Source organism: Bos indicus, chromosome 7 (genome assembly GCF_029378745.1).
Source record: "Bos indicus isolate NIAB-ARS_2022 breed Sahiwal x Tharparkar chromosome 7, NIAB-ARS_B.indTharparkar_mat_pri_1.0, whole genome shotgun sequence".
NCBI classification, from domain to species: domain Eukaryota; kingdom Metazoa; phylum Chordata; class Mammalia; order Artiodactyla; family Bovidae; genus Bos; species Bos indicus.
In genome coordinates this window covers 9,177,125-9,193,336 of record NC_091766.1, presented here as the reverse complement: position 1 = coordinate 9,193,336, position 16,212 = coordinate 9,177,125, and the positions used below count along the sequence as shown (strand labels likewise).

The 16,212-nt window shown below is 37.4% G+C and overlaps 1 protein-coding gene across 1 annotated transcript; it reads left to right on the top strand.

Moving 5' to 3' along the window:
• The first annotated feature begins 12,755 nt into the window (after positions 1-12,755).
• LOC139183955 (olfactory receptor-like protein OLF4) lies at positions 12,756-13,706 on the top strand. Its single transcript, XM_070792255.1, has one exon. It carries the CDS (start codon positions 12,756-12,758, stop codon positions 13,704-13,706), a length of 951 nt encoding a protein of 316 aa, XP_070648356.1.
• Positions 13,707-16,212: the final 2,506 nt, after the last annotated feature.

Below are 16,212 nucleotides of genomic sequence, written 5' to 3'. Positions count from 1 at the left end.
AACTCTGAATACTCACTAGAAGGACTGATGCTGAAACTAAGATCCAGCATTTTGGTCACCTGATTCGAATAGCTAACGCATTGGAAAAGTCCCTGATGCTTGCAAAGATTGAGGGCAGAAGAAGAAGAGGGCATCAGAGGATGAGATGGCTGATTGGCATCACTGTTGCAATGGATATGAACTTGGGCAAACTTTGGGAGATGGTGAGGGAGGCCTGGTGTGCTGTCGTCCATGGGATCACAAAGAGTTGGACATGACTAGGCAACTGAACAACAATGTGTGTAAAGCTCATATTCCTTGGTGAATTATAGTTTCCACCAGCCCTTCTTATCTTCCTTTGTTGCAAGTTTATAGTATAGAATTCATAAACATTTGATACCAATAGGAATATGAAATGCTTGCTTGTTTGTTTCTTCTGCAAATTGAATTTGTCTTATTCTTCACCATTTGTGATTCACCTTCTCATTACCTTAGGATATCTTACTCACCCATCCATTCCTTTGTGATTTGAAAGTGTGGGAGGAGTGCATGTCACCACTCTTCAGCTTAGAACTTGGACATGTGACACCCTTGAGTCTGTGGAATGTGGGCAGAGTTGACATGCTCAGTGTCTAAGGATAAGCTGTAAGGAGCTTTGTAGGAGTCCATGCATGCTCAGTTGCTAAGTCATGTCTGACTCTTTGCGACCTTGTAGACTGTACCCACCAGACTCTTCTGTCCATGGGATTTTCCAGCCAACAATATTGGAGAGGGTTGCCATTTCCTCCTCCATGGAATCTTCCTGATTAATGGATTAGAACTGTGTCTCCTGTATCTTCTTCATTGGCAGGATTCTTTACTACTGAGCCGCCTGGGAAAGCTTTATGAGATTACACCCTTTGTATTACTGTCCCCCTCCATCATGAGAATGGGCACCTCCCACATAAGGACCTCTCATATAAAATCCATTTGCATGGCTCCCAGAATGAAGATGTGCATGTAGCCTAGCATGGTCAGGTCAGAGTCATAGATATCTTATAGTATGCTGCATCTAAAGTGATAATAAATAAACTTGCTATTTTAAGGTGTTGTGATTTGAAAAGTTATTTGTTATCACAGAAAATCTGACTACTACAACCCTTTGCATGATGTTTTGCATTAATTAATATTGCTATACCAGCTACATAGGCTTCTGTAGTGGCTCAGTGGTAAAGAATCCACCTGAAACACAGGAGACACAAGAAACACTTTTTCCATCCCTGGGTCAGGAATATCCCCTGTAAGAGGAAATGGCAATCCACTCCAGTATTCTTGTCTGGAGAATCCCATGGACAGAAGAGCCTGGTAGGCTACAGCCCATGGAATCATAAGGAGTCAGACACAACTGAGTGACCGAGCATGCACACATCAGCTAAATTTACACCATAGGATATACACTTGTTCAAGTATGTATCTTTAGGTGATGTACAAATGGAAATAAAATATTCAGAATAAAAACTAAAGCCTTAACTATAAAGATATTTAAACATATATGCATAGGTGCTTTCATCTTTTCTCCACTGATTTGATTACTAATTCACAGAATAATAATAATATAATTATTTATGAAAATTATAGTTTTTTTCTGAACTCAAATTATTCTTGCTTTGCTTTCCATAATTCAGCAAATCAAATAGATTTGTAAAACTGAAGAGCTACCTGTACTGTATTTTCTATTAGACATTAAAGAAATCCTCATTCTTTCTCCATCTCACTCTTTCTCCATTTTCTTTCATTCTCTCTTTCTCCAAATAGAGGTAGAGATATCAAGTCTCTCCTTGACTTCAGACTATAGTTGGAAGCTACAGTAAACAAAACATCATGGTACCATCGCTAAAGCAGACATATAGATCAGTGGAACAGAACAGAGGGGCTAGCAATATACCCAAATACTTTTGGTCAATTAATCTATGAGACAGACATTGAAAATATACAATGGAGAATAGACAATCTCTTCAATAAGTGATGCTGGGAAAACTGAATAATGATCTGCAAAAACATGAAATTAGAATACTTTCCAATATCATGTACAAAAATAAAGTCAAAATGGTATAAAGATCTAAACATCAGACAAATCATGAATCTCCTGGGTGAGAAGTTAAAAGACTCTTCGACATAAATCATAGCATTATTTCTTTTTTTTACTTTCAATGTGTCTCCTAAGGCAAAGGGAAAAAAAAAAACAATAGCAAACACAAAACAGAACATGAAAAGATACTCAACATCACTTATTAGCAGAGAAATGCAAGTCAAAACCACTATGAGGTACCATTTCATGCCAGTCAGAATGGCTGCCATCCAAAAGTCTACAAGCAATAAACGTTGAAGAGGGTGTGGAGAAAAGGGAACCCACTTACACTGTTGGTGGGAATGCAAACTAGTACAGCCACTATGGAGAACAGTGTGGAGATTCCTTAAAAAACTGGAAATAGAACTGCCATACAACCCAGCAATCCCACTGCTGGGCATACACACCGAGGAAACCAGAATTGAAAGAGATACATGTACCCCAATGTTCATTGCAGCACTGTTTATAATAGCCAGGACATGGAAGCAACCTAGATGTCCATCAGCAGACAAATGGATAAGAAAGCTGTGGTACCTATACACAGTGGAGTATTACTCAGCCATTAAAAAGAATACATTTGAATCAGTTCTAATTAGATGGATGAAACTGGAGCCTATTATACAGAGTGAAGTAAGCCAGAAAGAAAAACACCAATACAGTATACTAATGCATATATATGGAATTTAGAAAGATGGTAATGATAACCCTGTATGCGAGGCAGCAAAAGAGACACACATGTATAGAAGAGTGCTTTGGACTCTGTGGGAGAGGGCAAGGGTGGGAAGATTTGGGAGAATGGCATTGAAACATGTATAATATCATATGTGAAACAAATTGCCCATCCAGTTTCAATGCATGATACAGGATATTCGGGGCTGGTACACTGGGATGACCATGAAGGATTGGATGGGGAGAGAGGTGGGAGGGGAGTTCAGGATGGGGAACACGTGTACACCTGTGGCGGATTCATGTTGATGTTGGCAAAACCAATACAATATTATAAAGTAATTAGCTTCCAATTAAAGTAAATAAATAAATAAATAAAATCTCAGTGGAGTTACTTTTTAATGGAGTCACAGTTATAAGAAATAGACTGGAAAAACAGAGTGTTATTCAATATTAGAACTGCCTAGAATGAGAAGCAATATATTATTTTAATTTCCTCAGTTTTCTTCACTTGGATTATTATATCAGTTTGTTGCTGCATAACAAGATGTCCTAAGAGCAAATGGATAATAATTCCCTTATTATCACATAGGAATATATGATGGGGTGATGTTCTGAGACAGGTTATCTCTTCTTCATGTGTCTGCTGTCAGGCTCTATTTCATGTTTTAAAGGCTCCTCCGTGATGTTGTGTGTGGTTGTAGTGCTCTTCTCTCTTGAGCCACTTTATGCCAATTTCTTCCTTTTATATATGTAGTAGTTGTTGAGTCACTCAGTCATGTCTGACTCTTTGTGACCCCATGGACTGCAGCATGCAGGCTTCCCTGTCCTTGATTAGCTCCTGAAGTTTGCTCAAAGTCATGTCCATTGAGCTGTTGATGCCATCCAACCATCTCATCCTCTGTTGCCCCCTACTCTTCCTGCCTTCAGTCTTTCCCAGCATCAGGGTCTTTACCAATGAGTTGGCTCTTCATATCAGGTGGCCAAAGTATTGGAAATTCAGCTTCAGCATCTGTCCTTCCAATGAACACTCAGGGTTGATTTCCTTTAGAATTGACTGGTTTGATGTCCTTGCAGTCCAAATGACTCTCAAGAGTTTTCCCCAGCACCACAGATTGAAAGCACCAATTCTTCGGCATTCTTCATGGTTCAACTTTCTTTGTGGTTCACCCTTCCTTATGGTTCACTCTCATATCCATCCATGTTTTCTATGGAAACACTATAGCTTTGACTATATGGACCTTTGTAGGTTAGTCTTTAATTTACAGAAAAAAAAGTGGTTTGTCTAATGTTAACTGCTTTATTTTAATTTGACTGTTCTTATATCCATATAGGACACTTTGTTTTCTTCCTTGGTAGAAGAGATATCTCCCAATCTTAGGTGTGAATCAACTACATGGGATTTATTTACTACCTTGAATCATGCAAAACCAGAAGTTTTAAATTCTAACTAATTCATTGAAGTATAATTACATACAACTAACTGCAAGTTTTAAACTATACAATTTGTTAAATTTCAAAAATTAGCAGTACACACTACATGGTTCATTTTTTAGAGTTCAAAATGTGCACAACCTTAATAGTAAACCTTAATTAAGGTGCATGCTATAAGGAATAAATGAATGTTAGATATACATTGATTTATTTTGATGAGTCCAAAGAAAGCATTCAAAAATAGCTAGTGTGTGAATGTATGTATGTGTGTGCATTTGTACATATCATTCTGTCAACTAAACACATTCACACATATGCATATATACATAGACTCAAAACCTGAGAGAGATTGAAGGGTATGACATTTGAATAAACACAACCTAGAAGATATAAAGTAGAATGTATTACTTTAATTTGAATAAGGGATTATTTTTTTACTACCTTAAATTCCCAAAGCCTTTGAAGTCAGAACCACATTTACATTATGTAACAAGAAATTTTCTATACCAGGTAATGGTATTGAATATCTCCAAATTAACTCTAATTTCTTTTATTGAAAAGGGATTTCAATATAGAATGACATGCCAAGGGTGAATGATTTGAGAAGCTTAAACTCATTTCCTGGCAACAATATTTTCTTGGTTAAGTATCTGTATTAGATGCCTCCTGCTGCTGTAAGAAATTAACAGACTGTGACTTAAATAAACATTCTATCTTAAACCTCTAGAGGTCAGAAGCCTAAAATAGATTTTTAATGGCCTTAAATCAAGACATCTGGAGAGTTTGGATCTTTTAAGATGTTCCAGGTGAGAATGAATTCCTTCTTCTATTCCAGTTTCCAGAGGACATCTTCATACATTGGCTTATGATCCTTCCTCCATCTGCAGTGCCAGAAGCACAGCATCTTCAAATCTCTGACCCCAATTTTTCCTCTGTCTTCCACATTTAGAGGATCATTGTGTTTACATCCCTGATAGCTCAGTTGGCAAAGGATCTGTCTGCAATGTAAGAGACCTGGGTTTGATCCCTGGGTTGGGAAGATCCCTGGAGAAGGGAAAGGCTACCGACTCCAGAATTCTGCCCTGGAGAACTGGTCACAAAGAGTCAGACAAGACTGAGCTACTTTCACTTTCAAGGTGGATAATCTGGGATAATCTTCTTATCTTAAATATGAAAGTAAAATGAAAATGAAGTCACTCAGTCATGTCTGACTCTTTGCGACCCCGTGGACTGTAGCCCATCAGGCTCCTCCATCCATGGGATTCTCCGGGCAAGAATACTGGAGTGGGTTGCCATTTCCTTCTCCAGGGAATCTTCCTGACCCAGGGATCGAACCCAGGTCTCCCACATTGCAGGCAGACACTTTAACCTCTGAGCCACCAGGGAATCACATCTACTGTCTCAATTACCTTGTTATGTAACAAATATATTCCAAAGTTCTTTGGTTTAGGATATCAAATCTTTTGGAATCCCTTATGCTGCCTACCCTAAAATCTTCTTTTTTCCCCCTTTTAAAAATTATTTTGCTGTGGCATGTCTTAGTTGAGGTGTGCAGGATCTTTTTTTAGATGTGGTATGAGAACTCTAAGTAGCATATGGGATCTAGTTCCCCAATTAGGGATTGATTCCTGGCTCCATGTGTCGGGAATGTGGAATCTTAGCCACTGGGCCACCAGGGAGGACCTAAAGTCTTTTTTTTTTTTTAATTTTATTTTATTTTTAAAGTTTACATAATTGTATTAGTTTTGCCAAATATTAAAATGAATCTGCCATAGGTATACATGTGCTCCCCATCCTGAACCCTCCTCCCTCCTCCCTCCCCATACCATCCCTCTGGGTCGTCCCAGTGCACTAGAACCCATTAAAGTCTTTTTAATATATATTTTATTTGATGTCACTCAAGAGCTATAATATTTTAGAGATCTGGACACAATTATCATCACCTATGAAGTGAGTGAAAATGATTCTTTCAAAATTTGTACATAAAAGACCCTTCATGGAGAAGACTAAAGCTATGTGTACTTGACTCTAACACAGGGCCACTGCAATGATATCCAAACTGTGGTCCACAGAACAAGACCTGCAGCTTCAACACATAAGATTTTGCTGCAAAGACAGTCCCTGGGCCCTCTAGAGACCTGATGAGTCACGATGTGCATTTGAACCACAAACCTTGGTGATTTGTATGCACAAAGAACCTATAGAAGTTCTGGTCTAAAGATAGATTTCCTTACCTTCTTACAGGCTTCCTTGGTGACTCAGATGGTATGGAATCCACCTGCAACACAGGTGACCCTTTGATCCCAGGGTGGAGAAAATCCCCTGGAGAAGGAAATGGCAATCAACTCCAATATTCTTACCTGGGAAATCCCACCAACAGAGGAGCCTGGTGAGCTACAGTCCATGGCATCGCAAAGAGTCAGACACAAATGAGCAACTAAACACACACACATTATCACTGTTGGCATTTGAGGCAGGAAAGGTACAGGGTGCTATCCTGGTGTATACTGGGGATTAGGAGCATCCTTTAGGCATTGTCAAATATCCCCAGGGACAAAATCATCTCTGATTGAAAATCACTGACCAGAGTTTGAGACCTGAAAGTATCTTGGCCAATTCCAACCAAGATTCCATCCCTTACTTAGTTTATACCTTTAAGCCGAACATTAAATCCCTCTGAGTACCATTTCTGCAGTGTTGAATGGAGTTCTTATACATTCTAACTCATAGAACACTCAGTTATCAAGATTAAACTTGACAGTCCCTGTAATGTTCTAAACTAGTGTTACAGAACAGCATCTAAATATATCTTATACAATTTTAATGTTTTATAATGAGGGGTACATGACAGATGTTACTATCAGTAGGAAGTCCTTATTGCCTTTGTAAAACTTTCTTGAAACCAAAGATTTTAATATCCAAGTTTTACATTAAAGAATTGGAGTTAACCCCCATTTTGAAAAGAGAAATAGTAATTCTCAGATATTTCAGGGGTTGTATTGCAACCACTAATCAAATCACTGAAGACCCTAAAGATCTAGTCAAGACATATGCCCATATGAGAAAATTTGAACTCAGGGATGTAATGAGGTTCTGGGAGGCTTAGCCTTTTGGAAGCAGAAGAGTTAAACGAGAAGGAGTGATAAAAATTGAATTCACCTAGCTTATAATGCAGTCTCCTAGGAACAGAGAATCAGCAGGAAAAAAATCCATTCTGTCCAGACCAATATCTCCCAGGAAAATCATGTATACAGAGGTTGGAGTGACAAGAGGAAACATGCCTAATGAGCTGACACAGGAAGCTATAAATATGTCCTCTGCTGCAGTCCCTGAGCCTGTGCCACTGTGGTTGGATAGCACATGGTCCTCGCTTATACAGTCCTAAATCTGGCTGAGAGACCAATGCTGTTGTCTTGTTTAGGGACAAACTTTGGTCTCCATCACCAATTATTTAGGGGGTGGGGGATTTTGACCTTCTCAGGGAAAACTTCTATGCAGAGTTTCCAAGAAGGTGAGTCTGAGAGCTCCACAGATACTTCGGGAGAGGATCAGAGAGGAGGGAAGCCAGGAATGTGTACCTGAGGTCACCTGAGGACCAATCTAACATAGCCCAGAGGTCAAAGATCATTGTGGCTGTTTGCTGGCTTTCCAAGTAAACACTGTGCTTAGAAACATGAGTGTCACTTTTAACAATTAAATCATGTTAGTGGAAGCCCAATAGAAGAAGGAATGGGAGGCCTAAACTGCTACCAGTAAAAGTAGAACATGAGCCCAGGAATCTTGTTGATTAACAGGAGTGGACAAATAGGGTATTATCTGGAGGGTCATACAATGAGGTAAGGACATTTCTTTTTATTGTAAGATGGGATGTATTAGATTCTGTTTTCATGTGGAGGAGAAAGATCTAAACTGAAGACTGTTTGCAAATATACCCTTGCAACATCTGTGAATGAAACCTACATATTACAGTATCTTCTCTCACGGTGGGTATCCACATAAGAAAAAAAAAACGTAGTTACATAGGTGAAAAGATGTATATCAAGAGGTTTACTTTTCAATTACTTTATTACCTGTGAGGCTGAATATATTTGTGGATTTGTTAGGCATTGAGTGTTTCTCTACTGAAAAATATCTCTGTAACTTTTGTTTTACATAGTGGTGTCAGAGTACTATTATTCCTTTTTAAAATTCAATTCTTTGAAAGAAAGAATAGCTTTTTTAAAAATAATAGCTCATTTTTATTCAGTGCTTACCATGAAACAAGCATATTTTTATATTTATCATCGTTACCATATTATAACGTAGGTAGCACTGTTATCCTCATTTTTTACAGCAGAGGAGAGTAACATTAAGAGACGGTAAATGTTCAAGGTTTTCTGAAGGTTATAGCTTTTTAAACAAAAAACTGAACATCATTTAGTTCTTTTATATATGTATAGATATATCTGTGTGGATTGTATAAGCATTCATAATTTTTTTCAGTCAAATCTGTCAAATATAGCATTCTCTTCATCACTTTTCAGAAAGAATTTGGGTAATTTGACACTGTGGCTCAGTTGGTAATGAATCTGCCTGCAATGCAGGAGACCAGAGTTTCATCCCTAAGAAGGGAAAATCCCCTGGAGAAGGAAATGGCAATCCACTCAGTATTCTTGCCTGGAGAATTCCATGGACAGAGGAGCCTGGTGAGCTACTGTCTGTTCATGGGGTCTCAAAGAGTCAGACACAACTGAGAGACTTTCACTTTCATTCACTTCCTTTCTCTGACACACAACAACATATGAGTTACATGCATTTATCATGTTGATTCAGTATTTGTTTATATCACTAAATGATCACCACAGTACATCTAGTTAACATCTGTCACCACACATAGTTCCAATTTTTTTATTGTGATGAGAAATTTTCAGATCTGCTGTCTCTTAGCAACTTGCAGGTATGCTATAAATTATTATGAAAATATGTGGAGTTTGTTAATTTAAAACTGCTTCCCAACCAAGGGTAATTGTGTCCTCCAGGGGACACTTAGTGATATGAGTGGACATTTTTCACTATCACACTGATGAATGGTAGATGATGGGCAAATATGTTTCTAAACATCCTACAGTATACAGGGCATACCCCACCACAGAGAATGGTCTGCCAGAGAATGTCCAGTAGTTCAGAGATGGAGGAACTCTGAGTTAAAGAATATTCATGCTTCCACAATCAAGAGCTGTCACAGGTAGTTTCCAAAATGTTCTCCACATCACATTTTTGCCAGTAAAATTACAGAATTCCCCTTATGTCTGTGATGTCTGTTTAGAAGTTTCAACCTCAATCTACAGTAAGTGTTTTCACCAGGCTGAGGGTTGTGAATGAGACTTCCTGGTGATTTTTAAACTATTAGTCACTTTGAGTAAAGATTCATATATTTGATCAGCATGTCAATTTTTATTATCACACATCTATATATTTTATGCCTATTACTCAACAATTAGCTGCATTTTCAATGATGCTGACAAATTATTGGTTCTGCAATTGACTTTTGGTTGGGTGTTTTTGACGATAAAAAATGTTAAGTTTTATAGGAGTCAAATCTGTCTTTCTCCTTACTTCTGATTTTCTCACCTTAATTATGATAGTCTTCCCACCATGTTCATCTAAAGTAGACTGTTTACTTTTGGGGTATTTGGTCCCTTTTTAAAAGATGTGCTGTATAAGGAACCACTTCATTTTCTTCCAGGTTGACAGCCATTTATGCCAAGTTTTATTCAACAATCTGGACTTTTCCAACCAAATTGAAATATAATGCTCCTATAGGATAGTGTTCATATCTAAGGGGACCTAATTCCTAATCATTCAACAAATAATAGCAAAACATCTGCTATGTGCTAAAATTTCTGTGTAAATCATATGTTATATTCTCCTGAGTCAAAGTCTTTTCTTAATTAATTGTTACTTAATGTTGTAATTGTCCAATGACTGTTATTATGTATCATGTTTCAGTTTTGATGTTCCACTCAGTTTTATTTAATACAATTATGCAATATCACCCTTTATTTTTAGTTTTTGCTATTCTTTGTATTTCATAATTTCTAACTTTCTTAAGTGCATTTTAAAATAAATGTACATATATTCACATATCTTTGGAAAAACTGAGTGAGCAATGCAGTTGAAGTCTCTACTGATATTGCATTATAGTGACAGAGTTGCAGTACAGTAGACAAAAATGGCTTCCCTTGTGGCTCAGACAGTAAAGAATTTGCCTGCAATGCAGGAGACCTGGCTTTTATTCCTGGGTTAGGAAGATCCCTTGGAGGAGGGCATGGCAACCCACTCCAGTATTCTTGTCTGGAGAGTCCCAGTGGACAGAGGAGCCTGGTGGGCTACAGTCCACGGGGTTGCAAAGAGTCAGATACAACTCAGTGACTAAGCACAGCACAGCACAGACTACAACATAGTGTCCTCAGGTTTAAATTATGCACATACATTTATCCAGAATAACAGAATGAATTTTTTTTTCATTTATAAGTCTTTATAGGTATGGTATGGAAAGACCTTCGCATGTTGGACAAAGACCAGAACAAGAATTAAATTGTACCCACTGGGTTTATTTAAAAAAAATTAAGCACAAGAATAATAAATAAAATATCTCCCATAAGAAAATAGACAGGCCTTTCTTCATTCAGTATCATATCACAGAAATATAATTTGTAAAATAATACAAAAAACACTCAGGACAAACAAATCTACTGATTAATATAACACAGAGAAATTTTGTTGTATTCCATGTTTCCATTTTGATTTCTTAGTTTACTCCCTTTGCTTATTTTTCTCTTGGGGTATTAAATCTATATGATTTTTCACATTACATATATATCACTCTTTCTGTCATTGGCAAAAAAAAACATATTTTTCTTTATTATTTTACCTGAGCATTAAGGATATGTAGCTGAATTTGCAATGTTCCCAAACAGAGGAAATTTTTCTTAGTCACATTTTCTCAGGGGCACTGGAACTCATTAGATCTTTTTCCTTCATTATATCTATCTGTCTCTAATACTTTTTATATTTCTTTAAATACTGGGTGGGTTGTTTTCATTGTTCAGTTGACAAGTTGTCTCCAATTCTTTGTGACTCCATGGACTACAGCATGCCAGGCTTCTTTGTCCCTCACCATCTCCTGGAGTTTGCCCAAATTCATGTCCACTGAATCAGTGATGCCATCCAACCATTTCATCTTCTGTTGCCCCCTTTTCCTTATGTTCTCAATCTTTCTGAGTATCAGGGTCTTTTCCAATGAGTTGGCTGTTTGCATCAAGTGGCCAAAACAGAAACTAACCTCAAGTTTACTGCTTACTTGGAAATTTATGAAGTGGAATTTCTAGGTACCTTTTAAAAATTCTTTGGAAGAAACAATCCGATCTGACCAGCTTGAGTTATCACCACAGATAGGCTAAGAAGGGTGGTTCTGAATGAGAAAATCACGACAGTAACATAGTCCAGGAAGCCACGGTGTGTCTGTGCCTTGCGGAGTGAGAGCAGTTCTTAAAGCAGAAGCACCCGGTCATATATTAAAGTGACATAAAAAGGTGAGAGAGGCCAGAACTCAGTGAATAGGTGGTACGAAGAAGAGGATTTCCTTCAATTCACAGGGTGTCTTTGCAACTAAATTTCTGAAGTGCTGGGAACAACATGGAAGAGGGATTCTCTGTGGAGTGAAGGTTCAGCTATAGCAGGGAGACCATGCTTTTCCTTAGCATCCCTGACACCATCTCTGATCACTCCACTTCTTGCTTATCCCTTTGCCCTACTGGCTTCCTTGTTTGCATTTGAACATGTGGAATCAACATCTTCCTCCAATCCTTTACAGTGGCAGCTCCCTCTTCCAGGAACACACTTCTCCTGGTATCACACTAAATGCTTTGCTCTCTTTCTTGATGTCTCTTCAAACAACCCTTTGTTTGCAGAACTTGCCTGAACACTCAGTGCAAAATAACTCCTTCTACTACTCTCTCCTTTGTATCTGGTTTTATTTTCTTCATAACATCTGTCACATTATGACATATTTTATAAAATATTTATTTTAATATCATCTATCTCCATTCCTGGAATGTGGAGATTTGGTTTTCTGCATCCCTCTTTGTGCTTGGGACATGTTGGCTCTCAATACATGTTTCTCAAAGGCATGAAAGAGTTTCTCATTAAAACTGTAAAGTGAAAGTGTTGGTAGCTCAGTCATGCCTGATTCTTTGTGACCCCATGAACTGTAGCCTGCCAGGATCCTCTGTCCATGGAATTCTCCAGGCAAGAACACTGGAGTCGGTAGGCATGCCCTTTGCCAGGGGATCTTCCTGACCCAGGGATCGAAACACTTGTAAATTTACTGAGAATGGGACAATAAAAATTCTAGTCAGAGATGAAATGAGGTATACCATCAAGAAAAATTCATATATATGCAACATATTAACATCAATTTCTTACCTGCAAAATAGAAATTATAGTATTTCAGCTATTTCAGGTATGCCCATTTAAGTGAAAATTAATCATGTTGCTTTCTTTTTTTCCCAATAGTCACATTTGCCATATGGAGCTGGAGAACAATACACAAATTCCAAAATTTCTTCTTTTGGAATTTTCAGAGGAACCAGAACAGCAGCCCCTCATATTTGTGATTTTTCTCTCCATGTACCTGATCACTCTGTTTGGAAACCTGCTCATCATCCTGCTTGTTAGCTCAGACTCCCGCCTCCACACCCCCATGTACTTCTTCCTCTCCAACCTGTCCTTTGTAGACATATGCTTCACATCCACCACCATCCCAAATATGTTGTGGAACATCCAGACACAGAGCAAAGTTATCACCTATGAAGCTTGTGTCACCCAGATGTATTTTTACATATTCTTTGCAGGATTAGATGACATTCTCCTGGCTGTGATGGCCTATGATCGGTACATGGCCATTTGCCAACCCCTGCAGTACATGGTCATCATGAGCCCCCGGCTCTGTGGACTGCTGATTCTTCTGTCCTGGATAATGAGTATCATGTATTCCTTGTTACACAGTTCTATGGTTTTGCGATTGTCCTTCTCTTCAAACTTGGAAATCCACCACTTTTTCTGTGAACTCAACCAGGTGATACAACTTTCTTGTTCTGACACTTTTCTCAATAAGATAGTGATCTATTTTTCAACTTCTCTCTTTGGTGGTTGCCCTTTTGCTGGCATAATCTACTCTTACTCTAAAATAGTTTCCTCCATAACTGGAATCTCATCAGTTCAGGGGAAGTATAAAGCATTTTCCACCTGTGCATCTCACCTCTCAGTTGTCTCCTTATTTTATTGTACAGTCTTAGGAGTGTACTTTAGCCCTGCTGTTGCACACAGCTCACACACAAGTGCAACAGCCTCAGTGATGTACACTGTGGTCATGCCCATGCTGAATCCCTTCATCTACAGTCTGAGGAACAAAGACATAAAGAGGTCTCTGAAGAGATTCTATTTGGAGATGCCAGGTATAAAATTGCCAGTTACATGAACAAAATGAATGTTTTCTTGGTCACATGACTCAAAGACTTGGAAGCAGATATTGCAATGCTTTGATCTTTGTAGAATAAAACTTACTTCTTCTATTTATTTCCTCAGATTTCCCTTTTATTTTGATTCAGTTTCTCTATGCACATTTTAGTAATTGTCTTTAAGTTTTCTCATCAGCTTGATATTCACACAGTATATACTGTTTCCTACTTCAAAATTTTCCTAGCTTTAGATTAGAAATGTTTGGAAATCACATTCTTCTGGTGGCTCATCACAGATGAATTAAGAATAATTGCTTCTCAAAGTGGTGATACCCTAGAGGGGTGGGATGAAGATATGGGAGGGATACATACAGTTATGTCTGAGTCCTGTGGTTGTAAGGCAGAAACCAACACAACATTGTAAAGCAATTATCCTCCTATTAAAAAAATAATTAATTAATTTTAAAAACTCATATGACACCCCAAGTAATTTTCATTTGTCTTCCTGAAAGAATCATGAACACTCTGCTGAATAACCAACAAATCACAGAAGAAATCAAAAAAGAAATCAAAATATGCATAGAAATGAATGAAAATGAAAACACAACAAACCCAAACCTGTGGAACACTGTAAAAGCAGTGCTAAGGGGAAGGTTCATAGCAACACAGGCATACCTCAAGAAGTAAGAAAAAAGTCAAATAAATAACCTAACTCTACACCAAAAGCAACTAGAAAAGGGAGAAATGAAGAACCCCAGGGTTACTAGAAGGAAAGAAATAATAAAATTAGGACAGAAATAAATGCAAAAGAAACAAAAGACACCATAGCAAAAATCAATAAAGCCAAAAGTTGTACATTTCTAAGAATTTGTCCATTTCTTCCAAGTTGTCCATTTTATTGGCATATAATTGCCAATTGTAGTCTCTTATGATCCTTTGTATTTCTTTGTTGTCTGCTGTGATCTCTCCATTTTCATTTCTAATTTTATTGATTTGATTTTTCTCCCTTTGTTTCTTGATGAGTCTGGCTAATGGTTTGTCAATTTTATTTATCCTCTCAAAGAACCAGCTTTTGGCTTTGTTGATTTTTGATATGGTCTCTATTGTTTCTTTTGCAATTATTTCTGCCCTAATTTTTAAGATATTTTTCCTTCTACTAACCCTGGGGTTTTTCATTTCTTCCTTTTCCAGTTGCTGTAGGTGTAGAGTTAGGTTATTTATTTGACTTTTTTTGTTTGTTTGTTTCTTGAGGTGTGCCTGTATTGCTATGAATCTTCCTCTTATCACTGCTTTTACAGTGTCCCAAAGGTTTTGGGTTGTTGTGCTTTCATTTTCATTCGTTTCTATGCATATATTGATTTCTTTCAGGAAGAAATAGAAAATCTTAATAGACCCATCACAAGCACAGAAATTGAAGCTGTAATCAGAAATCTTCCATCAAACAAAAGCCCAGGTCCAGACTGCTTCACAGCTGAATTCTACCAAAAATTTAGAGAAGAGCTAACACCTATCCTGCTCAAACTCTTCCAAAAAATTGCAGAGGAAGGTAAACTTCCAAACTCATTCTATGAGGCCACCATCACGCTAATACCAAAACCTGACAAAGATGCCACAAAAAAAGAAAACTACAGGCCAATAACACTGATGAACATAGATGCAAAAATCCTTAACAAAATTCTAGCAATCAGAATCCAACAACACATTAAAAAGATCATACACTATTATCAAGTGGGCTTTATCCCAGGGATGCAAGAATTCTTCAATATCTGCAAATCAATCAATGTAATACACCACATTAACAAATTGAAAAATAAAAACCATATGATTATCTCAATAGATGCAGAGAAAGCCTTTGACAAAATTCAACATCCAATTATGATAAAAACTCTCCAGAAAGCAGGAATAGAAGAAACATACCTCAACATAATAAAAGCTATATATGACAAACCCACAGCAAACATTATCCTCAATGGTGAAAAATTGAAAGCATCTCCCCTAAAGTCAGGAACAAGTTAAGGGTACCCACTCTCACCACTACTATTCAACATAGTTTAGGAAGTTTTGGCCATAGCAATCAGAGCAGAAAAAGAAATAAAAGGAATCCAAATTGGAAAAGAAGAAGTAAAACTGTCACTTTTTGCAGATGACATGATCCTCTACATAAAAAACCCTAAAGATTCCATGAGAAAATTGCTAGAGCTAATCATTGAATATAGTAAAGTTTCAGAATATAAAATCAACACACAGAAATCCTTGCATTCTTATACACTAATAATGAGAAAATAGCAAGAGAAATTAAGGAAACAATTTCATTCACCATTTCAATGAAAAGAATAAAATACTTAGGAATATATCTACCTAAAGAAACAAAAGACTTATATATAGAACACTGGTTCTATATATAGAACCAGAGTTCTATGCATACTATAGACTATATATATAGACTATATAAACACTATAAAACACTGGTGAATGTAATCAAAGAGGACACAAATAGATGGAGAAATATACCATGTTCATGGATCG